Genomic DNA, 27,409 nt, shown 5'->3' with positions numbered 1-27,409 from the left:
GCTCTACTTGGTTGTCCTGATGATATTCAATGTGTCTAAAATGAATGCACCATATATAGAGAGCTGGAAGGGACCCCAGAGGCCATATAGACCAATCTCCTCATTTGCAGATGAGAAAAGTAAAGCTCTATTATTTTCTTCCTAAACCAACTCCTTCTGAGTTGCCTTCTAGTACCACCGTTCTCCTAGTTAGCTGATGTAAAAATCTTAAAGTCAGTTTTTTATTTTTCTTTCTCCCTCACTTTACCAATCCAATTAGTCACAAAGTTCTGTCAATCCTATCTCTGGAAGGTATCATCTATCTCTTTGTTCCATCCTCTGTATTCCTACTGCTACCACATTACTCTAGTTTAAATCTTGAATACCGTTCACTGGGCTAACTTACTTCCCTGACTCTAATCTTCTTTCTTTCCATTTTAGGCACCAATCCAGTTGCCTAAAATATATTTCCGATTAAGTTGCCCTCTGAAATAAAAAATAAAAACCAACTTTAATGGCTTACCATTGCCTCCTGTAAATTTTCTAAATTCCACAGCCTAGGGTTTAGGGCTTTCTATTATTAGGCTCCAAGATATTTCTTCAGGTTTATTCTATACCTAACTCATACACTCATACTCACTGATTCCGCAAAAATGACCTATTCTTTCCTACTCCATGCCTTTGCTGATGCTATTCTATCAAAATGAAATTCTCTTCACCCCTCTCCCATCCTCAACTTGACCTTTCTCCCCTTTCCTACTCCCCTATCCCATCTCTGCCTGTTGAAACCCTAACCATACTTCTTGGCCAAGTTCAAATACTGCCTCCTCCAAGAATCCTTCTCTGATCTGCAAATTAAATTGTGTCTCCTTCCTTTGAACTTTCATTGAAGCTTATACTTATCTTAAGTTCTTGAATTTTGTATTGTTTATTTACATTTGTGTTGTCTTTCTTCTACTAGAATATAAACCATTTGAGAGTAAGTAATGGGTCTTCTTCATCTTTGTTTCTCTCACAGCACCTTATGTATAGCATCCTCTCAATAAACATATGCTGAATATTTTTTTTGGCCCACAGACTAAAACAGAGATTGTCACTCATGGATATACACACACACACACACACACACACACACACACACACATGCACATATATATATGTTTTCATGGAGGGATATTTCTAGCAAAGTCAATCATCTGATATATTTACTATTTAAGATCAGTGGGAAGTTCATTACAGCTGATGAAATTAATGCAAGGGCTGAATGTTTCTCCACTTTTGTTTTAGATTAAAGTATATAAAGACCAGATTCACCAGATTAAAAATAATTTTGCTAATGAGACATAGAACTTGTATAAGTAATTATATTTAGGATCAATACATATGTATTATCATGATTGTTCACTCTATTCATTGCTTCATTTCAGACCTAATTTGCCTCCATGTTAGATCTCTAAAATAGGTATTGATCTATGCTACAAGGCTGTGTTATCCAAAGGACATTTTCTGTGTGATTATTTTAGTACCAAGTTCCTTTTCTTGTTAACTGTGGGATCAGCTTCAAATTCATGTGCATACTTGGCATTTCCTTTCAAATTTTTTAATTGACAACTTCTATAGTCTTCATCTTTAATGAGGGGTACAATGGCACATTGTATCTATTACATTATCTGGAAGTTTTTTTATTATTATTTCTTTTTATTTATTCTCTGGTTTGTAAGAAAGAAGATAAAGAGCCCTCCTCAGTGTAGATAAGAACATCTTCCTCCTAATGGGCAGACTAATTCTAATCAGGAGGCACACTGGTGTAATGGACAGAATGTAGGAAGATGGAGGTTTAAATCCCACCCCAGATAGCTATTAGCTATGTGTCCCTGTGTAAATAATACAACCCTCAATTCTTCTTCTGTAAAATTAAGGAATTCAACTAGATGGCCTCTTAGGTCTCTTCTGTCTCTAAATCTGTAATATTGCCAATGATATTAGGCCTCTCAGTGGTAAACTATATTCATCTATAGTGAGTTATATCATATCTCCTCATTGTACATGTGACCCTGGTGAGTAGAAATCATTAAATCACCCTTGTATAATATTACATGTCTCTTTCAACTCCCTTTATAAAGCAGTATTTCCTAAACTATATTTAATGGAAACCTAGGGTTCTATGGAATATGAAGAAACATTTTATAAGAATTTCAGTGCTACTGATTTTTTCTCACTAAGAATATTAAATGTGTTCCAGGTATTTATTATATTTGATAATTATTTTAGTGTAAAAATAGGTTTAATTTTCTGTTTACTTGAAATTTTCTTAAATGCTTCCTTTGTCCTCACGTGACTTTAGGAAAGTCTTACTCCCCTTTATCCTAGAGGTATTCTAGATCCTCAAAAATGGCAATTGATTAATTTCATCCATATATTTCAAACCCAAAATTTTCCCATGTACAAATTATTTTAGGAAATATATAAAGTATTAAATCTTTGATATTTAGATATCTTCTTTCCTTCTTTGCTTTTTTGTTCCCATTTGGAAACTCTCTCACAATGCAAATTGGCAGCTCATCTATAACTTAAAGTCTTAAGGAATTGCCTCAAGCACTAAGGGTGACTTGCCTTAGTTGAGACTAGTAAGTGTCAGAAACAACATCTGATCTGAGGGCTTCCTGACTTCAAGGCTAGCTTTTTATTCACCATACCATTCTTCCTAGCATATTTTCCCCCTACAAATCCCAAAACACCACAATAAATACATTTACAAAAATATGAATTTACAAAATTTCTAATTTAGTAAGTGATTATTTGTGTTGAATACTATTCTTCATTAGTAAATGAAAATCATTACTAGAGTTTAGCCAGTACTCAACATTGTAAAAATCTAATTCAGATTTCAGTTGATAAATTTCTAGAATGAATTTTTTGCATGTGGGGAGATAAACTACATCAAAGAGTAAAACTGTTGCTAGAAGGGGAATTAGAGTGTATCTGGTAAGGGAATTTCAGACAATGGTCAATCAATTAGCGAATATGTCAGACACTCTGCTAAGCCATGGAGATACAAAGAAGAAAGTGAAATAAAATATCTCTGTCCTCAAGGAACTTACATTCTAAGGGGGAGACAACACAGATATATGTACAGGATGTATACAAAAAGAATACAAGCACCATATAACTAAATAAAAACACTCCAGAGAAGCAAATATCCAATACATTGTTATCAATTTAGAGTAGCATGCTTGGGATATTAAAATGCAAAGAAAGGTTTTCTATCTTAATAATAAAATATTTTATAAAGCATCTGGTTGTTGTTTTTATTATGATTTGTTAAGACCAGGGAAATCTGAGTAAAAAAATAGAATTTCTGTTTATGTAGTTCTTACATATTTATGTAATGCTTTTGATATTTTCCCTATATCTATTATTTTGCTTTCTCATCATAGTAGGGCCACTATTATATTCATTTTACAGATAGGGATATTGAGGCATAGAGGTGAAGTGACAATTAAAATTTTAGCCCAAATCTTATTTTTATAGATGAGTAAAACCAAGCTCAAAGATGTTAAATGACTTCCTACAGACCACATAGCTAGTTGATCAGTATCTTTCCCAGGGTTTAGGCTAAGCTTCCTAAGCCCTAAATACCTGTTAGTGCTGAGAATAAGTCCTAGGCATCATAAGTCTCATGTTAATATTCTTTTCAATCTATTTGAACAAAATTAGTTTCAGAGAACTAAAGACAAAAGGATGGGAAAATACTTATTATAAAAATTACAAATTTAAAAAATTTTAAAGTATCAGTCAAATTATTATTTCTGTTGTTGTTATTGTTTTTTATCCTGACTTGTGATTTCATTTGAATGTTCTCAGTAATTTCTCTATAACTCATAGTCTTAGTTGCCTGGGACTTTGAAGGGCTAAATGCCTTGCCCATGGTTATATAGCCACTATGTGTCAGAGGCACGGTGTGAACTGCTGATAGTACAAAGGTAAGAACTCTTTTCTATATTTCATCATATTTTCCTCCTTTGATTATAACCTACTTAATTTAAAATTATTCAATACATTAACGAGGTAGTTGAGGAAAATGTGGAAGTTATAATAGAAAGAGCTTCCTAAAAACTTGTATACTACCAGCATTGAACTACAGTATCTACTATTGCTCTTAAAAACTGGTCTGTAGTTTAACTGGGAAATCAAGGGAGTTGATGGTATGGCCCATCTCCATCTTGTTTCTGAAGGAAACTTGGGAATCCATTATGATGATTCTCCTCATATTTAAGCAATTTCATTATCATCTGCTGTGTAGGCTATTGTAATTTCCTTCTTCTTGGTGTGTCCTCTTTAAATTCATCCAGAAACAACTACAGTTACAGAGTATATTAGAACCCTGTTATAACACAGCTCAATTTAACAAAATAAGGATTCACAAATATGAGTTAAGTTATGCTTATCAAAATGGTAACTACATACAGAAAGTCTCCTGTATTATGATGAGATAAAATATGGGGATATCATATCCCCGAAAACCAATATCTGGAAGCAAGATGCATATTTCCATGATGAATACCATAGAAATCATTATATAAGCTAGTACTCCCATTCAATTTTCCATATAAAAATATGCATTTATGTAACAAGCCACTGAATCTTTATAATGGTTTGGTAATTTTAAGTGTTAATTGTAGGATGAAAACAAAAAATTGAAAACAATACTTAATAATTAAATGGCTGATTGAAGGTTTAAATTAATATTCCTTTCTAACTCAACTACATATTTATTAAATGATATCAATATAAAAGTTTGAGATTGTCCAAATAGCCACTTAGAATCATAGAAAAGTTACATAGAGATCATCTGGTCCAACTCCTTTATTTTACACATATGATGCAACAAAAGTACAGAAGTTAAATGACTTGCCCATGGTCATCTAATTGCAGATTAAGAAGGAAGAAAAAAAAAATATAGGATACTGTCACATAAATACACAGAACTATTTGTATTAGAAAAAAATATTTCTTTATCTTATAGCTACTTTTGACTTAAGATTTATCTCATACAGATTTTCAAAAGCAAGGCATTTGCTATTCTATTTCTGAAGTACTTTGTATGCCCTTCCCTGAAGGCTAATGGGCCTAGCTTAGTCTAACTTTATGTACTTTTTCAACCTTGTCAATTTCTAGCACATTAATAGTTGTGTTTTTCACTTATTTATTCAGGCATTTCTGTAATTGATAACCTATGTGCCTGAAAAATAAGCTATTTTTTAGGCAACAAGTGCGACCCCTTGATAGCATGTATAAAACTACAGGAAAGGAAAATTGGTTGGTTAAAATCATAAAAATCAGTCACAGCCTCAGAGATTCATTAGGTGGTTGTAGAAAGCCCAAGCATTTATTTTCAATGCAGTAAGAATTATAAGAGAAAGATGAAATACGGTTCTTTATGAGTTGAAGGCTAGATTATTCCACCTACATAAGAACAAATATGAGAATTGCTTAGTGAAAGAATAAGTTTTTTTCATCCTATTCTGGAATCATTTTGACTATAGCTAAACATGGGAGATAATGTATTTTTTCAACAGTTTAATCAGATAGCCTCTTAACTGCAATTTCTTGACTTGATATTAAGAACTCCTTCCTATGGGAGAATCTTCAGAGAACAATCTTGTTGAAAGTGTTTACTTATATTCAGCTAGTCTCTGCTTAAACAGTTTGTTTTATTAACCTACATAACCTAACCTATATTAGGCTCTTTTGAATATTGTGTTTTGAATAGCTTTAATATTTAAAGGTACGTTTTTAAAAGAGTATCCATAGCAATTCTGGGAAAGTCATAAAATGGAAAAACAAACTAGAAAGTAGGCTTGGTTAAAATCAAATGTTGACACTCAAAACCTAGCTGCATCAAGATCTATTTCTTTGTAGTTAACTTAGAAGCTAAAATTTTCTGACTTAATTAAGAAGTAAATAATAGATAAGGATATTTCACTCTTTTCAAGATGAATAGTTTGTGGATGAGTTTGTCACATTACATGACTGTGTAAAATTAGATACTGAAATGCTGTACTTTCCTCATGTCCATTCATTATAGCATTAAAATGTCTGCAGAAACTCAAGCTCCCAACTGGTACCATTATCAATTTTTAGCAATGTTTCATCAAAAATTTAATTTTAAATATGAATCATGTACATGTATATGTATGCCTTGATGCATTTGAAACTTAGAGAAAGAATACCTATTGAGAAGTAATTGCTTTTTAAAATTTGGCTCAAGTCATAATTGTTACAGAATTTCAAAAGACAAAATTTCCATTATATTAACTAATAAAACAATAAAATGTACTGAATGGAAGTGAATGACTTAGCCTTGATAAGCAAATAAAAGTTTTATTTGGTTTGGTTTGGCTTGGCTTGGTTTGGTTGGAACATCGAATGACTAGAAATAAAATTAACTGTTGAGTCCCAGGTTGGCGGCTCCTTTTATATTCAGCACCATGACCAGAGCATGATGTACAAGATTTGTATTGGTGAGGAGAGAAGGGAAATTCTTTATTCAGCAAACATTTTTATGGAGTATACATTGTGCAAAGTTCTGTTCTAAGTATAGGGGATAATACAAAGGCAAAACAGCCTGCACCGTATGACTTAGACTGTAGTGAAAAAAAAAATTAAAAACCCATTGGTGTCTTTCCAGATAACTCTGCATAGTATGTCTCTATAACATAGTAAATACAGTATGTTTAATGTGGTATACTAGGACAGGAGGAGGATATAGTTGTCCATAAAGCCAATTGAATTGTATATTTCTTTTCTTTTTAATAAGTAGTAAAAGTTTACCCAGCATTCTGGAAAATTTTGTCCTTCCTTTGGTTGATCTTTATCTATTAACATGTTAGTAAATTATGCCTATGATAATTATTATTTAAGTTCCAAAATATGCTTATGCCTTTATTTATTTGTGACTTTGGGCAAATAAATTAATTCCTCTGAGACTCAGTTTCTTTTTCTGTAACTTGAGGCAATTACACAAAGTCTGATGACCTTTACAACCCCAAAATCCACTGATCCAATGAATGTGAAGCAGATAGTTTAAAAAAAATATACAGGGAAATTAAAAAAAAATTCTGTGAATATTCATTGAAAGGAAAAATTACTTACTTTTGGCTATGGATTCACGTGAGAGGTAGTACTTGAATTGGTCTTGGTAGGAGAGTTTTAACATGTCAAAATGGGAAGGGGGTAAATTTTTCTGAAGTATAGGAGACAATATTAAACAAACCTGTGGAGGGAGAAATGAGCAGAATAGGCAACAGTGAGGAATTAACTTGGCTTGGTGTTCAAAGTACATGAAGAGTAATAGTATAAAATAAGGTTTGAAGTATATGGGTGGTCAATAAATGCCTGTTTAAAGAGTTTGAACTAGGGGCAGCTAGGTGGCACAGTGGATAGAGCACTGGCTCTGAAGTCAGGAGGACCTGAGTTCAAATCTGATCTCAGACCAGACACTTGACACTTACTAGCTGTGTGACCCTGGGCAAGTCACTTAACCCCAATTGCCTAAAAAAAAAAAATTAAAGAGTTTGAACTGTATTTAGGGAGGCAGTAGAAGACACTGAATGTTTTTGGGCAAGGAAGAGATATGATAAGGGTCCCTTATTAGGAAGACTTTTCTCATGTGTAGGATAAATAGGAGACTCATAAGCTAGTTAAGTTTATATGTGCTTGGGAGGGCTTCAGTTAGACTAGGTGCAATGGGAATGGAGATGAATGATTGATTGAAAAGAAGCACTTATTAAGTGCCTACTATATACCAAGCACAATTTTAAATGTTGGAGATATAAATGCAAAAGTGAGACAGTTCCTGCCTTCATGGAGCTTATATTCTAATGAGAGGATGTAACACATAGAAGGGAGTGGTGGCTAGGGAAAGGATGAAGTCAAAGGGATGGTGAGTGAGGACACAAGATATTTTATTGCTGATGTGTCCTTTCCAGACGCATTGGTGATAGATAGCTGTTGGACTCTCTAGACTAATTTCGATATCTGTAAGAGGGTAACATAGTGGGATTAGGAATTGCTTGATAGTCACATTGAACATGTATTTAACACCAGTGTTCACAATCATAGGATAACAGTATTCATCTTTTTTAAATTACTTTTTTATGTAAATAGTTGTTTTATGTGGGCCCTGAGCTAACTATTACTGGAAAGAGGATTGCTGGTAGTTTGACTCAGGATAGGAGTTTGGGTAATGAATTACACTTGTTTAGAACATTTGGGTCTTGTTCTACTTTTGTGAGCTTTTCAGATTGTAGCAAACAGTCCAAATACTAAGAGAGAGAACTGTTTGCCTTTACTTCATATAGTCAATTTTAAGGGGCATCAGCAAAACACTTTTTAAATGTATAGACCTTGACTTGGTAAAATCACTGTCTTATGTTTCACAGTCTTGACGAGTATGGAAGGCTTCTTAAACTAAACAGCCCCCAAGGCTAATCATTGTTCTCAGTGGGAAATCCACCCTCTTGCAAGAGCTATGAATTGATTGTCTGATTAAACATTCTGAACCAACATCCTCAAGAATAGCCTCTGACTCCACTCAACCTGATTATAATATAGAGCTGTTGGACTTTCTAGACCAATTTCAATATATGTAGAAGACTAGCAGAGTGGGATTAAGTATTAATTGGTAGTCACATTGAACATGTTAAGTATTTCTTAGACAATGAAAACATTTAAAGCGACCAGAGCTTGTTCCAGTTACTAGTCTCTTTGTAGGCTGGCAATTGATGTATACCTCTTCCCAAAGGAAGATGGGGATATCAAATGGTATTCAAAATTACTTCTTTTCAGTTCTAAATTACTTCCTTTAATACCTGTTTGTTTTTGTATTCTCTTTTAGCAAAAAATAAAGAATCTAATCAAGTTATGCATTTCCATATGGGGGAAATGCATTTTGCAATAACCTATGTACTTCCTTTTGTGATGTATGAAAAGTCCAAGAGACATAATTTCTAGGTAATTAATAATCAATTTTATTAATTATGGGTAGCAGCTAATTAATAAAATGATGGTCATTTGGTTTTCTCTCATAAACCAAAGAGGAATCATGGAGCCTGTTCAACACTTATATGCCCTTGAAGAGTGGGTGTTCCCGATAGGTGGAAATCAACTCTGATTGGTTAACAATTAATGAGAATGAATATTATGGTGAGAAGGAGGCCTATTCTAACTCATTAGGTCTTGGTATGTGACTCAGGTCAAGTCATACATTGACAAAGAGAGACCCATCTCAAGCCAAACCACTCCCACCTCAGGCAATCTATACAAAAGGATCTCTCCTCCACCTAGTCAATAAATAATGAACAATGATGTGATAAGAATTCCACCATGATAAGATGGTCTGGGTGTGGCGGAATTTTTGGGGCAGGGTCAGAAATGCCCTTGAAAGGCTGGACTTTGAATGAGGAAATAGAAAGGAAAAAAAAACCAACCTGGATTTTCCCTACCCCCATATTAATTGGTTATTAATATGAGAGACATAATCATTTCTCTCACTTTTCATCTAGACCATGTAGCTGATTTAAACTAGTTAAGCAAATAGATAAATATATATACACATTAAATGTGTATGTATACATAGTATGCATATTGTGTATATAAATATGTGTACATGAGTTGTATGTATTTTATATATATTTTATAAAGTGTTGTGTAGCTACAAAGGATATAGAAATACACATTCTTTTCTGTCCTTAAGACTGAATAATAGAAAATGAAGTAATGTGGTACAATGAAAAGAGCAATGGTTCTGGAGTCAGAGGACCAGGGTTCTAATCCCAGCTGTGACTCTCCATACTTATGTGGCCTTGGATCAATCACCTAATCGTCATGTGCCTCAGTTTCCTCATTTATAAAATAAAACGGTTGGACTAGATGGCCCTGAAGTCCCTTCCAGATCTAGATTTATGAACTTGAGGCTTGTAGTATTTATTTTGGATTATTTATTGACTGGAATGGCTAGCTGCGTAACCTTTGTACAAGAGGGATGGCTGAGACGGGGGAGAAATATTCTCAAAACCAACTTCTTCCTTCTAGTGACTCTCCCTTCCACAGAGGAATGTCAGTGAAATGTTCAGTCTCTCTTGTCTTCTCCGGATAAGCATCTTAAACAAAAGCTCTAAAGACATCGTTATGTTGATATGAAATACGTAGGGTCTCCCCCTCGTTATTCAAAACTTTACCCTTATGGAGCCGGTCAGAAAGCATTTGTTAAGCACCGTCAGTGAACCAGCTGCCGCCGTAAGTGCCAGGGATACAAAGAAAGTAAAAAACGTGGTCGTTGCTTACAAGAAGATCAAGGGAACAAGAGACAAATTTGGTGTATACACTAGATACATACTCAGGAAATGGAAAATAATCTCAGAGGGAAGCACTAACTGAATTCTGTGGAAATCTCTCTCTTTTTTAAAATCTGGATCTTCTATTAGGTATCATATAAAATTGTCCCGTAAATAGTCATTGATTTTCATTTCACTAAGCTATAAACAGAGATGTTTTCATTTAAAATTCAATTCTGAACATCAGTTAAAATTGCTGCCCATTTCTGAGGTCCTTTATATAGACAATATTTATAGTAAGATTCATGGGGTCTCAGAATGTTACTGCTGGAAAACGTTAGAGATCGTCTGACCTAACCTCAGAATGGTTCTTTGATGCTTATCTTAGTTCTAATTTATAGTGCCCATCATAAGTCAGTAATACCAGCAATTAAAAAGTATTGTCTGAAACTTCACATTTTATTTTTATTGATACCATTTGTTTGTATGTTTCATCCAAATATATTCTTCTTCTTCCCCTATCATCCCTTTTAACATAATAAAAATGCAAGGGAAAAAAATAGTTCAACACATTAACCAACTAACCAACATATTAATTAGGTCTTAGAGTATGTGTAGTGTTCCACACCCACAGACCCTAGCCTTTCAAATGGAGTATAATGTATTTTCTCATATTTTTTTCAAAGTCAAGCTTGGTCATGATAATTACACAGTGCTCAATTTTTCATTGTTATTGTTCTTTCCTTTTACATTGTTGTAGTCATGTGGTAGCAGTGATTCTGCCTACTGTACTTTGTCATTTCATATGTCTTTCTATGCTACTGTGTTTTCTTCATCTTCATTATTTCTTACTGCCCAATAATATTTCATTACTTTCTGACAATTAGAGATGCCCCAAACCAATGTATTTCACCTTCTTTCCCATCATTGGATACATTTATTATATGATCACTGGCCAGGAATATTATAGTATTCATGAATTGTGTGGGAAATTAGACGAGATGATCTCTGAGGTCCCTTTTACTTCAAATTTATGATCTTTTGAGTTTCATAGAAGGAAAAGTTTAGATTGATGTAAGGTGAAACTTTCTGGGAATTAGAACTACCCAAAAGTGGCATGGACCTCATCAGGAAGTAATTGGTCCTTAGACCCACCCCACTGCCACCCTTTAATGGTTTTTAAGTAAAGCTAGAATAATCATTTATATGAAGAAGGGTTTTATTTTGGTAATAGAGTAGGCTAGAAGGCCTCTGAGATCCATTCCAGCTGAGATTTTGTAATTCCATGATGATTAGGGCTGCAAACATTCAGCAAAGAAGGATATTACTTGGAGCTAACATTTGTAGAAAAGCTTTTATATAAGAGCTGGGTCTTAAAGAATGAGTAACATTCTGATAGAGAAGAGAGAAGACTGTTGTAGCAAAGGGCTCTTGTTGGGGAAAAATGAGAAGCAATAAGATGTGGGTAAGGTGAGATGAACTTCAAAACCAGACAGACACTTAATATTTATGGAATATCAAATAAGACAAGATGAAATTTACATGTAAGCTTTTTTTTTTTCAGTAGTATGCAGTGGTGTATAACCTTAGTTCAGCAAAGTTTGCTAGGAAGTTGCATAAACCAGGAGGCCAAGTCTTGAAGAGTGGTAATAGAAAGGAAGAGGCAGGTGGTTTGAAGGACAATTTTTCAGGATGAGGTTAGTGATTGATTATCTACCACCCCTCTCTAGGGTCCTCATCATGGAACCCTTATGTCATTGAGACATTTTCTTTCAATTTCAAGCTTTCCTTTCCCCAAGGTGTCCTAAATACTACTGACCTATTTATCATCCTTAAACATTGCTTTCATTATTTCTTTTCCCAGCTCAAAAATAGTCTTGTTAATACTCACTAAGTCCTGCTCATTTATGTATCAATATTTTGCCATATGTCTGTCTGTCCATCCATTCGTCCATCCATCCATCCATCCATCCAAATATCTTGGAGGCAGAACAACATTTGGTGATTACTTTGGAAATTATTTCCACCCCCATAACCACAGCCACTTTTGACAATGTTCCTTTCCCTCTAAATGAGTATTGAATTTTTCTCATCCCTGAACTCTCCTGCCAGGCCAGGCCCAGCCTTTCCAGTCTATGTCCTATGTGACACATGGCTGTCAATATTAGCAGCAAGATAAGGAGTGAGAATTGGTAGGTAGTCAGTAAAAATAAATATGTTTGGCTTCATCTGTGCTATTGATTTATCATTGGGGATTTTCGTCCTTTAACTTATGACCTTGGCATTGCTGTCAGTTCTACAATGAAATGTGACTTTTATGTTTGAAATGCAAAATTAAATTAAGGAATTATTTATTAGTCATAAAATATCAATGACAGCCTACATGTACTGCAGAGGCAGCAATTTATACTGCTAGAATCTGACTGTAATTAGAATTCTTCAAATAACTTGAGGGGGCAATACATTATTAATAGTGTATACTATTTGTAAATACAGTTTAAATGTTTTTGCTTATGAGATTTGTTAAAAAGAATATAGAGGTCTGTATAAAGGTCTACTACTTTTTTTTTTTTTTTTTGCTTTTTGAGGAGGCAGTTGGGCAAGTGACTTTGATGAGGCAAGTGACTTGCCCAAGGTCACACAGCTAGTAAGTGTGAAGTGTCTGAGGTCGGATTTGAACTCAGGTCCTCCTGACTCCAAGGCCGGAGCTTTATCCACTGCGCCATCTACCTGCCCTGAGGTCTACTACCTTTAGTCCTATAGTAATATACCTATAAATCAGACCCACATGTTGCACCTTGTTGAATTTATCTTTGTGGCCATTTTTAAACAACTCTTCTTCTCTTCTGTGCCCCAAACTCTTCCATTTCTTTTTTTCTCATTTCTCATCTCTTCTTGATTCTCTTATCTTCATTTTCCCCCTTTTAAATAAGACCTATAGACTCAGCCCATGTTTCTAAAAGGTAAATATGCTGGTATGAAATGTTACCCACCAAACATCCCCTTTCCTTTATTTCTCAGGTAAAGCCCCAAAGCAAATTCCCAAGTGTTCGTCTGCATTCTTAGACAGCCCAGAGAGGCTCATAGTATGGGTTCCAAGTATCCATCCCACTTTGTATGTTGGGCCAATTCAAATTCTTTTGTGAATTGAGTCCAGCTTTTACTGAAGGAACATCTTGACCAATTTATGAATGACAATATATTTTTTTCCAATGCTGATCAATAGTGGGTTCAAAAACCTTGCACTTAAGGTTGGAGTGGGGTGTCAAAATTACATTTTCTTGTCACTGAATAGCTTTTAAAGCAAATGCACGTACCATGCATGTGGTTTCTCTTTTTAAGTTATCCCTCCCTAGATGAGCAGTTTGGTTTTTACAGATTTGCTTGCTGTTTTCCTCATGTCTGTTTTGTATGTGTAAGAAGAAAGTATACTTGGTTGGTAAGTGGGAAATGGTGACATTTATGCCAATTGGCTAGCAGAGCTCTAGGCTAATCCAACCCTAGTATAGCTACAACTGTAACCTTCCCCAAAGTATCTTTACTGCATTAAAAAACAAAGAAAACAAGCAAACCACTACCAAGAAAAAATAAATAAAACATGACTGCTAATCTAGTTAAGATGAAAAGAACTTTCTGTCTTGAAGAGAATTGTTGTCTTTGACAAGCTAACTGTAGATGAAAAGACCAAGGTGCTTTACTAACACTGGGAAACTTCTTTAGTCCTTTATTAGTCCAAGTAAAATAGTGTTTAATTCCAAGAAACTACTGCTTCTAGCCATCTAACTACCTAATTTTTAAACTATTTCATTTTATTATCTAAATTAAGCTTAGTAAACTAACAGTCCTTTTCTATAGTCTCACATTTCTAGTTAAAATTTTTACTGTGAATTTTTTACTTATTTTTTTAATAAGAAATAATTAAATGTTCTTGGTGTGTAGTGCTTCATTACCAGAGAAGTAGTCTATGCTTTTAAACAGTAAGCAACCATTAGGTATTTCCTTATTATTCCTCATGTAGCTTTGGATGCACATGTTTATATATGGCTTCATTCTTCGCCTACCTAATACAGAGATGCTTTGAAAGACAATTGTCATGAATTTTATAATCTTAATGGCTTACATTTCTGTAATACTTTCAGATTTATGGAGTACTTTCTCATACATTCACAATAGCCTTGTGATGTAGGTAGGTGGCACTTAGAGTATTATCCCTCACTTTACAGATGTAGAAAATGGGTCCCAAGAGGTGAGGTGACTTGTCCAAGGTCACATAAGTGCCAGGATGTTGATTTGTTGATAATTGATTCCATGCAACGATAGGTGTTAACAGAAGTTGGAAAGTAGTGCAATACTATCTTTTAAAAATATTACTTTTAAGAAATTTCCTAGGAAGAGATTAAAATAAACCAAACCTGCTATACACCAGGTGGTAAAATATTAGAGGCCCTCTTCTTCAATTTTTGTCAAGTTCTGTTCACACTGAAATTGTGTTTCTACTAAAGAGTTGATAAAAAGTATAAATGATTAAAATAACAGCTATACTAACATAAGAAGGCTTCCCTCCTGTCTTTCATGAAATAAAAGAATAGATGACATAAATACATATACATGATATTGTATTCTATACAATCCTACTCTATTTGTAGTGATTATAGATACCTGATTTGGTTCTCTTCTATACAGTTTGATGTAAGTGTATGTGTGTGTATATATACACACACAAATTATTAGATAAAAAATGGGGATGATAAGATGATATCCTTGGGAAGCTAGCCCTGGTTTTGCATCCATAATGAAGTGATTATGTTTGTTCAAGATGAAAGATGACCCTGACCCTTTATATGAGGTGCAGGATTGTTTATTTCCTTGCTCATTACTACTGTGGGCTTCATGTGTCTTGAAGCAAATGTATGTAGTGTAATGGAAAAACCTATTATGCTTTGTGACTTGAGATTCAGAGTGTGAACTGGGTAAACATGCATCTCATGCCGCTTTCTTTTGCTCTAATTTGAACCTTTTATGAATCTGTGTAAATGAAAAAGTACCGACAGAAGGCTGAAGAAAGACTCAATAATGGTTTCTCGGCATTTCAAGTATCAAAGTGTATTAAGACTAGTTATTCTCTACTTCTATTTACCAAGAAATAAGCCTAAATTACAGTGAGGAGAGATCAAGTTTACTGATAAGGGAAAAGACCAAAAACCTTAGCCCTAGAGATTGATCATAAGAAATTTTAACAATGGTAACCATAACATTGGGATATTTTAAGTATAATTCACCTTATGGAATAAATAGTTTCTAAAGAATGGCATTTCTTTAAACCCTATAATTCTGTGTATAGCACTCGATTCATGGGGTATTTCCACCAGATTCAAGTATAGTCTACATAGTGCCTGCTTAAATCAGGGAGAAATATAGCAAAAATGGACTCTGTTGAGGGGACACATAAATGAATAGTACATAATTTAAGGTGGCTTTTTCATTATTTCAAGAGAAAGAAGAATAAAACATTCCATCTGCTTTTGAACAGTGCAATAAAAAAACCTAATAATTCAGTATTACCTTCAATTCTAGATTCTAGACACTTAAACAGGGTTGGAAAGAAAGAGAGAGTAACAAAGAAGGAGAATGGCAGTAGAGGGGAAAAAGTGGATTGAGACATAGATTTGGGCAAAAAAATATACAAAGTGTTAAAATTTGATTCAGGAAATCAGAGCCTCAATCATTGTTCCTCCACAAATTAGACATGTGATTTTGGGCAAATTGTACTTGAGCATCTTTTGAGCCTCAAGCTATGTAATCTATAAAATGATCATGGTATTGGTTCTTTTTCAAAGGGTGGGAAGATGAAATAAAAATTTAGAAGCAGTATACAAAAATACTAGTAAGGTATCATTATTTCTCTCAAAAACTTTGGCCACAATTACTTAGAGACTCCAGGATCACCAAAAACAAAGCTAAAATGTGTAGGGGATGAGCAGGATTGATATCCCAGCAGTGAAGTTGTAGCTGCTCAAAATTAGAGAGTAAGCCATTCTGAATCCCACTTCTTCGTTATCATTCGTGGTGGCCTAGAACAGATATGTCCTTTAGGAGCTTAGAGTGAAAGAAGGAAGGGTTCACATTCAGTCATACCCAAGGAAGAAGTCCTACTTCCCAGAAGAGATCTCTGTGCTTCAGGGTGGACATCTTTACATTTGCCTTCCTCTTACTTTTCCCTCTTCTTCCCCTTCACTCCATGGCAAATAGAAATATGCTGTCTTGGTTTAGAGGAAAGTGGATTCAAGAAAAATTCAGTGACTGACTTTTTGCTATTTGTTCATTCCTTTCCTTTATTTTGGCCCTTTCACAATGAGAAAGTGAAAAAGTTAAGGCCCTCTGTAGTTTCTCAAATTTTGAATGGGTCTTCTTTTTTACTTCTGGATTTCCAAAATTTCTTTGGGTCAATTTGATCAGTGCTTTAAGGAACATGGCAAATGAAGACAACATGAGGGTATAATACACACATAGATCAGTGAATTGTACAAAAAGAGGAATTATTTTTTCATAGACTAACCCAGCACACTTGTCTTGCACCTGTGTACTCTTGGCTATGCGGGATCTGAGTAAAAGTGTGAATAAATTACTACAGATCCATCTATCTCAGTGCTAGAAAAATAACCCGAGTGTATACCCTACTTCCTCATCTTCACCTATGTATTTTGCTGTTTTTCTTGTCCTAGCAATAGCCTGAATGATCAAAGGGCACGATTGCTAGAATAATGATTACTCCTGCATCTGTTTCCTGAAATTTTAAGTGCTCCAAATCCACACAAACAAAAAATAAAAACTCCTTTCAAGTGGGGCAAGAGCAGTATGTCCTAGAATTGGATGCTTTAGTAAGTGCCTTCCGCGCCCCCCCCCTTCTTAATCACTAAAATGTATTTCTTTGTTATTCTTTTCCAGACACCCTGGCTGTGGAACACAAAGCAGTGCTGGTACAATTATCCGTATCAGGTAGGAGAACTCGCTTTCCTCCTTGATAGATTAAGATGCCCCAAATTCATTGCATTTTCTCCATAGCCCTCATCAGGATGATTAACTCTTTGGCTCTTTGGTGCCCTCTACTGGCTGTTATTAGAAAGCATCCCTGGTAAGCAAAAAGACTTCTGGGTATATGTGTGTCTGTATATAAGGGGTAAATCCAGGAGGTGTACATTTAAGGGTGAGTATAGTGCTCTATCAATTAAACAGGTGGGGCTGGCTATTTTTAATTACTAGAAGAAGCCTGAGGGTTTCATGACAGCACTGGCACATATAAACAGACTGTGTAGAAAGATCAAATGCAGAGTTTTAGGGTAGCAAGCTGTTTGTCTTATTTTGTGATTTGAGAAGACTTTAGAAATGTAAATGAAGCATTCCTTCTTTGAGGGTGGAAGTATGGAATTGGCCAATTATAAGAGAAACTCACCATGCAACTAAAAGCTGTTTGAATGGAGACTAAAACCACAGTATTGGAAGAAATTTTTCATATCCTTGTATTCTGAAGTATCTTTGCATCTACCCACTAATTCAGTAAAATTAGTATTGGTTTTGTGGTTTTGGTACTATATCAATCTAGCTTTGAATATTAAAACTAGGACCTTTCTCATCCATCTAGGGTAGTACATAGACACATCTATGTATCTATGTATCTATCCATCTGTACACACACACATACAGAGAAGCCCAGAAGTCTTAGTGCAGTGTTATGCTTTAATAGATTAAATAATAATAATAACTTTAATAGCTTTATAGTTGCAATAGCTTAAAACTATACTAAGAATTTTAGGACACTCTGTACGTGAGAGCCAAATATTCAACTAAATGTTTTGCCCCTCCTTACGTAAGCAAGTGCATTATACTACACAGGGTTCCATTCTTTTGGTTCTTTTGAGACTTTTTACATTTTACATTTTGGTGTACACAGTGTTCATGAGGAGCATATATACCTATTATCTTCCTCAGAAGATACATAGTGTTCCAACAAGAGTTAGGAATTTCCATCAGATGCCCTTTGCAGGGGAGTCCAAGGCTATGTACATACATTCTATGAATGGAATCCCAGATTGAAATTTCTATTTCCTGGAGGTATTTTATCTAGATTAGAAAAGAATACAAATAACTAGCAGGATAGCATTAAAGAACTCTGAGAATCTGACAGCAGATAATTAAATTACATTGGAAACTAATTGCTCACTGCAGTAGAACCACATTTTTGAGTCGCAAGTACTTTCTTTAAATATCTGTATTATTGTGTTTTAAAGTTCCTCTTCTGCTCTGTAGTGATATGCTGAATTTCAGCATCCTCAAAGAGTAAAAAATTTCTGTTTATCACTTGAAGGTTTCTAGAAACTTCAGTTCTCTTTTGGCATGGTAGCATTTCTACTAGGCCACGTGTTAAGACAGATTCTACCATATGATCCAAATGAACAAGAATATGTGCTTTGTAAAATATGGCACAAAATGTAATTTTAAAAAAATAGCAAAAAACTCCCATACTCAATCCTATCACATCTCCTAGCTTTATGGATGGAATTGATATGTTATCTGTTACTGAAAAAAATGAGTACTCGACAGCAGTAGTCCGAAATGTGTTGACAGATCACGTTTCAGAGAGCACCAAAGAATCAGCGTGAGAGATTTGAGTGTTTGATAGACACAAGATTGTACGATGAACATTGGCTAAGTCGCTGTCAAGAAGGGCAACAGACATGGGAACTTGCATCATTATTGTGCTTTCTGCTACTACACAGACATGAATTGTTCAATACACAATTGCAGAAAGCTTGTAGAAAATTGTAATTATGGAAAAATTGGTCATCTTAGGAGAATGCAGTACACTAATTAGAAATTAACTCCTTTTTTTCAGTGCAAAGAGTATTAACAAATAATCATTCTGCAAAAGGAAGGTGTGACTATATATGTAATGACAGAATTGTATGCATAGTTAGTTCTTTATTCACACATAGATTGCAGTTCAAGTTCTAGAAAAGTAATGACTTTATAAGATGAAGTTTTTCCATAGTATTGATTCACACTCTCAATAACTGATACATTAATAAAATAACTAAATAGGTAATAAGTGAAAGAGGTAATAGTGACCTTTTTCCCATTGTACTAAAGGTATGCTGTCATGCAAAAATATAGATATTGTACTATTTTACAAATATATGTAGGTGTAAAAATAGCAATATATTTATGTGATAACCTCTCATGAATTCAATGAACTTCATAAACAAGGTTGAAACTTTTAAGATATTTCTGTCAGGGCAGGGGTAAGGTCTCATTTTCAAAGAGTATAATATTAATGTTGAAGGGATAATTAAAAGAACACCCTATATTTATATATCTACAAAATGTTTTCCTCATGACATCCCTATATTGCATATGTTATTATCCTAAATTTGCATATGAAGGCATTAAGATTAGCCTCAACAATATAGGATAGAGATGGCATGGGATCATAATCTCTTCTCTCTCTTTGATCTGGCTTACTCATTCCAACCTTTGAATTCATTCTAGATCAAGAGTTCCCAGAATGAGGACATAAACACTCTGCTACAGTTCACTACTATACTTTAGGGTTCTAGGGGTAGAGTTTTAGAGTAACTTTGGTGTGTGTACTGAGCCCCTACCAATGTATTACCAATTTCACACAATTATTCACATGGTACCAGTAACTCTTACACATAAAACATTTACTAAGTGATAAGATTAAATAAACAACAATAATCACAACATTTATTCAATAGAAATCAAGGGCGAGGATAATCATAATCCATCCATAAACTCTGATCACATTCTTCCAACAATGCACATAATATCAAGGGGGGAGAGTGGGTACACATAGAAACCTAACAGGGAGCAACGTGAATGAGGAACACCATGTGCCAGGGATGACACAGTTCTAGACTTCAGACCTGGATGTCCTTCAAGGACACCACATGAAACTGCTCCTCTACTAGCTATTTCCCTTCTGGTCTTTCCTGCTCTCCTATTGGGCAAAGCTATTCCTCTTTTGCCTTCAAATCAATGAAACAATGACAAACTATTTTCACTAATAGCCCCTTTATCAGGGCACTTAAAAAAAAAGTATTACTCTCTTTCAGTGAGAAGCAGTATTTTTTAAGTCAGAGCCAAGCTCCTTAGATCTCTCTACTTTGTCCAGGTGGCTCTAAGTCCTTTATATTCACAGCAAAACATTCTGTTCCTTCCGCTTAAACCCTCCTAAAACAGGAGAGGGCAACACAGATAACCCCTGAGAGAATTCTCTTATCTCATCCTGTAGGCCCTAAAAAACAACACACCCCAAAAGCTCTTTACACAATAGCGGGGTTTAGATACCTCTCTTCCAACACGCTTCTAGGAACTGTTGCATTCTTTCTCCAGCCATTCAGCAAAACAATGCATCTCTTCCAACTAGCAGGTTCCCAACAAAGGAGATGAAAACCTTTCTTCTATCCCTCATCTTATTGAGATTCCTTTTCCATTAAACTCCTTCTTTTATCTTTTCTCATAGCTTCTTAATAGTCTCTACTGCCTTGGATAAGACCTTCCTGGTATGAAGGGATTCATATTTACCTTAGGGAATAAAATTCAAGAAACTCATCTTTCTATCAGATATGGTCTCCCATCAGCCCTTATATAATTTTTTCATCATCCCCAAATAACTGTTTGATTTATGATATCAATTATAACCTTTAAAACTATAAAAACAATCACAGGTTTGAAGGACCATAATGCCCAGCAGCTACCATTATCTCAGTCGTTTCTGCCTTGAAACAGGTCCTCTCAGTATATTCATCTGATTGGCAGTTCTCTATCTGGTACTCAGAGCAACATGAGCCATTCCTCAAAATTTTATCAATGAGATACTGTTTCTTCATAAGTTGACTTTTATAATTTTTTTATCATTTTTCTTATGAATTTGTTTTCCTTTAAGCAACTAAACTGTTCACCTACAAAATAGGCAATTCTTGGGCAGCTAGGTGGCACAGTGGATAGAACACGGGCCCTAGAGTCAGGAGGACCTGAGTTCAAATCTGGCCTCAGACACAAAACGCTCACTAGTAGTGTGACTCTGGGCAAGTCACTTAACCCCAATTGCTTCACCAAAAAAAAAAACAAAACAAAACAAAACACAAAATGGGCAGTTCTTTACACTAAGATGAAAGTATTAAACAGACTCCCATTTCCCCCCATAGTCTTTGCCATCAACTAGTCAAACAACAAACGTTAGTTACCTACTCTGTGCCAGGTACTTTGCAAATTTGTTTTCTTCAGGTTCTTCAGCATTTAATAAGTGCTACCTAACAAACATTCTCTATTGCCACCAATCATTAATCAGGGAACATAGAAATTTCCACAGTGGGTCAAACCCAACTATTCTGTTACCAATAGCTTCTTCAAGGGATGTGTTATGACAGGGTATCATTATTCCTCCTGAAATTAACTTTAAATTTGGTTGTTTAACATGTTACTGCTTCTCTTAGTAGGTATTGATAGGTATTGTCACTCACAAATGTTTCCAAACTCTTTAAAAGTCCATTAATTTCTTGGCAGTGGTATTCTTGGGGGTATGAGTTTCATATACTTATTACACAGAGGATAAGATTGCACTTTAAAAAAATTTTTTTAAACCTTCTCATTCAAGTTCTAACAAGATTTTAGCTATGTTAATCTTATCCACAGTGTACATGATTTCAGAAATTTCCATCCTGTTTCCTCTTAACCTTTACCTTTCTAGGTGAAGAACTGCAATGTCATAGAGTCTTTTTTTTTTTTTTTTGGAGGCTCTCTAGGTTAAATGATTTGCCCAGACTCACACAGTTAAAAAAAGTGTCTGATGTCAGATTTGAATTCAAGTTCTCCTGACTCTAGTGCTGGTGTACCACTTACCTGCCCAGTCATAGCATCTTAATGTTGCACGAGACCTTAAAGGTTGGCCAGTTTAGCTGCTCATTCTATTATAATGTCCTTGACAAGTAGCAGTAACACTAGCTAACTAATAAATATTGACTTCTATAGAACTTCCAGGTTTTGCAAAGCATTTTATATACATAACCTCATTTGAAACCTACAACAACCCTGATGTGCTACAGTACAATTGTTATTATTCCCTTTTTACATACAAAGAAGCTGAACCTGAGCAAGTTTAAGTAATTTACCATGGTTGCATAATAAGTAAGTATCATAGATGGGATTTGAACTCAGGTCTTTCTGATTCCAAGTCACTATGTCCAGTCTGGGTAGTCATCTAAACTCTGCTTGAGCACTTTTAGTAATAGAGAAACTCATTGCCTCAAGAGGCAACCTTTTGCATTGTTAAACAGATATAATTGTGAGAATATTCTCTATTTTGAGCTATCTGCCCTTGTGTAACTTTGACATTTGTCTTATCCCTAATCTTTGTAGCTATACAGAATAATTTTAATTCTTCTTCTATTTTAGCCCTTTGTGTATCTGAAGGTAGTAATTATATTTCTCTTTCCTTCCTTTTCTCTTCTCCTCTCTCCACACGTATAGTTCTTTTCCAGGCTAAACATCTCAGATTCCTTTGATCATGATATGATTCTAAGTCCCCTCATCATCCTGGTTACTCTTTTCTGGATATCCTCCCACTGCTCAGCATCCATCTTAACTCAGTGTCCACTGAGACCTGAACACAAAAGTTTAGATGAGATTGGACCAGTGCTGAATATTAAGGAATTATTCTCTCTCTTGTTCTGAAAACTGTATTTCTCTTAGGATGAAAGGATTTAGAACTGGAAAGAATCTTATAGATCACCTCATTCAACCTCTTCATTTTGCACATGATCATTTGATGATCTCTCATGAATTATCAGAAGTAGTTAATGATTTGTAGGTTTGACAAATCTTGCAGGCTCTCCATTGCTAGTCTAAAATAAGCTTTAGGAAGATGGCGTACCTCCCAGTTATTCAGGTCAGTTTTACTTAGAACCATCTCCATACCATTCTCAGGCAAAAGAGTCACCAGCCACCCCTATTTATCTCTTTCTCCTGGGACTAGAAATATGTTTACTTGAACCTTTCACTGCCTCTGAAACTTATTTACTCTTCGGTAGAGCATGAACCACTAATGTTCTGTGGCAGATCTAGATTTGTCTCTATTACAAGAGTTCCACTGGTCCAAACCAGAAATTTTTTAATTATGTGTCATATTTCTCAACTCAAATGGTTTCTGACCTGGATCTTGATTCCCCTTTGCTACCTCAAGAATCTTTCTTCCAGATTTCCTTTAGGAATTGTTTCTTCTATCCTATCTAGAAAATCTATCTTTTGCTAAAGGAGATGTGCTTCTTCAGTCTTGTTCAACTTCTCCTAAAGCTGGAGAATCAGTTTGTATGTATAACCCATGGAGCACAAAACAGACAAGCCCACATGAATAGTTCTCTTGGTTTTCATACCTCCTGCCCCTCGAATAAAACTGTAGTCTTTTGTAGTTCCCACTTAAAACTCATTCTAAAGCCTCATGGCTAACTTCCTGTTTCTTTACCCTACTTATCTACTCCTGTCTTATTCTTTTGTAGTCCCTATTCACCTGTTCCAATTTGGGGCAGTTAGAACTATTTTGCTTAACTGGGCACCAGTCCAAACTTCCAACCTTTTAAACAATTACCAAATTTTACTAATTTTAACTATTTAAACTAAATTTAATAATTACTAAATTTTATTAATTTTAAACAACTTTAATTTAATTTAAAACAATTTTACTAATTTTAAATAATTACTAGGCATAACCACCATATGAACAGAGACCCTTGTCTGAACTGTTCAAAAATCTTTTCTCCCTCCCTCCCACCCTTTGTCTGTCTGTCTGTCTGTCTGTCTCTCTCTTTCTCTCTCCCTCCCTCCCTTGCCCTCCCACTGCACTGTCATTTTCTTGATGATCCCAGGCTCTTGGCTACTTGACTGTCGGGTCCCAGACTATTAGAGTAGCTTCTCCATTATTCTGATCATTTAAGTTCATGTTTTTAAGCATCCATTTAGTCTTGACAGTATGTGAAATGATTTATTCTGTAACAGTAAGGTTTAATGATGAGTTGAGATAATTCTAACTCTTGAGAGGCAGCTAGGTAGTACAATGAATAGATTATTGGTCCTGGAGTCAGGAAGACCTGCATTCAAATCCAGCTTCAGACACTTAACTGGCTATGTGACCCTGGAAAAATCACTTAACCTCTGTTTGCCACCATTTCTTCAACTACAAGATGGGAAAAATAATAGCACCTACCTCTGGGTTATTGTGAGAATCAAATGCAATAATATTTGTAAAGCACTTAGCACAGTGCCTGGAACATCGTAAGTGCACAATAAATGCTTTTTCTCTTTTCTTCTTGTTCTCCTGAGCTTAACTAAGCAATAAACTTTTAGCCTAAGACTGGGGACAAGAACACTTATTCTCCTTATTCTTGTACAATAAAATCCCACAGCAGTCATAGAGTGTTATTCTTCTTCCCTGTTTTAGGACATGCTTGCAGTTTTCAAGTGCTCTAAAAAGTCCCAGAGTTATTCTTTAGGCTTTTTTAAAACCTTCAGTGCTTCTACTAGACCAATGAAAAACTAACTCCAAAACTCGTAGGGGAGAAGATAGGGCTATGATGATATCAAACTGTAAGTTGGAGCTACTCTGGAAAACATCATTGCCATTGTACAGAATGAAATATCAAACCCATTTGTTCAAGCTGCAAGTGTTGTATCACTTATCTAAAATATATTTGAAATGTTTGCAAAATAAAGTAGGGTCTATGTTAACTAATAAACTTTTTCTTTCATCTCTCACTTCCAGCCACTGACACCTGACCTTCATTACTACTATATCCTGGAATTGTCCTTCTATTGGTCCTTAATGTTTTCTCAGTTCACTGACATCAAAAGAAAGGTAAGAGGAAGTCATGACACAAATTGGAAGAGGCTGTGTAGCCCTGTATTTTCTGTGTGGGTCTTGGAAATTGCTGCGTGTCAACATAAGCAGAATGTGACATGAGTAGATTTGAAACCCAGACATCTCATTCTGCACTACACAGAGTGAGGTCCTGTTACCAGCTTGTACTAATATCATTTTGTTGTCGTGGTTCTTCTCTTTCTATAAAGTACCAATTTTATATTAATTCTTGCCTATGACATTCATTGTTGTTTATCAGAGTGCCAGCCTGACTATTTCCAAAAATGAGATAGTTTTTCTTCTCCGACCTAATGCCTTTATCTCATGGAAATAGATAATAATGAATCCTGATAACAGCAATTCCCATTCATCTGATTTTTCTAGCTCAGATATGGGGGGAAGGGAAAGGGAATAAACTATTTATTAAGCACTTAACTATATGTCAGGCACTGGGCTAAGCATTATACAGATATTATCTCATTTTATGCTCACAACAACCCTGGGAGGTGTGTCATTATCACCCCCATTTTACAGATGAGGAAATAGGCAGCAGAGATTAAATATTTTGCCTAAGGTCACACAGCTGTAGTGTTTGAGGATGAATTAGAACTCAGATCTTCCTGACTCCAGGCCTTCTTTCCACTGTGCCACTTAGCTGCCTCTATGTATGAGGATAGTTTTCCAGACTCTATGAAGAAGGTAAAAGTTCATCAGAAATTGTTATAGTGGACATGGAGTCAGATTGTTCCAGCCTACATCAGCCCTACGTTGTCCCGTTCTGTGATTCGAAGGGTAAGAAACAGGACTGACCTGAGTCAGACTATGCCAGTGGCAAGAGAGAACAAATGCAGATTTCCAGGATCCCTGAGATAATGTGATTCATATGAATGCCTCAGATCTCAGATTATTGGATGATACCTCCTAAACCCCTTTAGGCAAGAGTTTTTAATCCCAGAGTATACATGGATAGGTTTCAACAGATTTGTGAACTTGGATGGAGAAAAAAAAATTACATCATTATCTTTACTAACCTCTAACTGAAACTTAGCATTTCCTTCAATTATTTAAAAACGATTATTATGAGAAAGGATCCATGGGCTTTATCAGATGACCAGAGAGTTTCATGATACACAAAAAAATTAGGAATACCTATCTTAAAGAAAGATGGTGCAAATGTATCCTGGGTAGCATGAATGTCTGTTGAGTTAGGAACTGGTGTCTTAGTGGTGTTTAGAACATATTCTGATATTACCACCATTGGGAAGGCAGAGCAGTTGATATAAAGGACAGGAAGTTAGTAACTCTTTCCAAAAGCCACAGTGTTAGGACTAGATTAGAACTTTCTTGATCACTGGTCCTGTGATAATCACCCATTGTACTAGGCATTGGGAAGACTTTACCCATCTTCATGACAAGCTTACCATTGGAAGTGGGAGGTTTTTCATGACTCCTTGAAGCCTGTCTAGCGTCTCATCCAGTTAGGAGCATGGATGGATGGAGAAGAGCCACCGAAAGCCCAGGAATGGCATTAAAATATTATTAACTATCCTTGGCCACAGGGAATTGAGCTAAAATGCTGGTATGGCAAAAATGACCAACCCCTGACACTCAGCTGTGCTTTTCTTAATACATTTGTCATAGCGTTTTTTTTCTGTGCTAACAGTGTTTTAAATATTCTTTTTTAATGCATCTGTCCTTTTGTCAGTGTCAGTACTACCTTCATCAATGTTGATTGCAATACTTGTGTGCATGAGTAGAAGGACTTTTTTTAAAAACAAAATCACCCATTGGGTAATCTTCTATGAAGTGATGAGCCTCTTGGCTAGATTCCTTCTCAGACAACAGATACAATCTGTTGCCAGGCCCAGACTCCAAGCATTACCAGCTTGTTAGGAGCTGCTAGAGAGTTTCTTTTCTCCTGACTTAGACTTTAAGAACCCAGGACTACCTCCATGCAATCACAAGGCCCTGGGTTTAGAATTTAATAGACATTCTAATATTCTAATATTAGAATTATATTCTAATTAATATTCTAATATTCTGAGGTCATTGTTAATTTCTTCATGAGACATATCCATGATGTTAATAAGGAACTACAGCTGATTAATTTGAAGGAAAGGGTTTAACATGTTATAGATGTAACAACCAATAACCTGAATGCAGGAAA

General features: G+C 35.3%; 1 protein-coding gene across 2 annotated transcripts in view; it reads left to right on the top strand.

Annotated features, from left to right (window-relative positions):
* The window catches only part of CERS6 (ceramide synthase 6), a 292,186-nt gene that overhangs the window by 186,399 nt on the left and 78,378 nt on the right, over positions 1-27,409 (top strand). For both annotated transcript variants that reach the window (XM_027866035.1, XM_027866034.1), the window contains exons 5-6: positions 17,262-17,312; positions 25,147-25,239. In XM_027866035.1, coding sequence (XP_027721836.1) covers positions 17,262-17,312; positions 25,147-25,239 — 144 coding nt within the window. The remainder of the gene's footprint in view (positions 1-17,261; positions 17,313-25,146; positions 25,240-27,409) is intronic.

Source organism: Vombatus ursinus, unplaced genomic scaffold (genome assembly GCF_900497805.2).
Source record: "Vombatus ursinus unplaced genomic scaffold, bare-nosed wombat genome assembly UNPS02014779.1, whole genome shotgun sequence".
In the NCBI taxonomy this organism is placed as follows: Eukaryota; Metazoa; Chordata; class Mammalia; order Diprotodontia; family Vombatidae; genus Vombatus; species Vombatus ursinus.
This window is presented reverse-complemented; position numbering and strand designations above follow the sequence as displayed.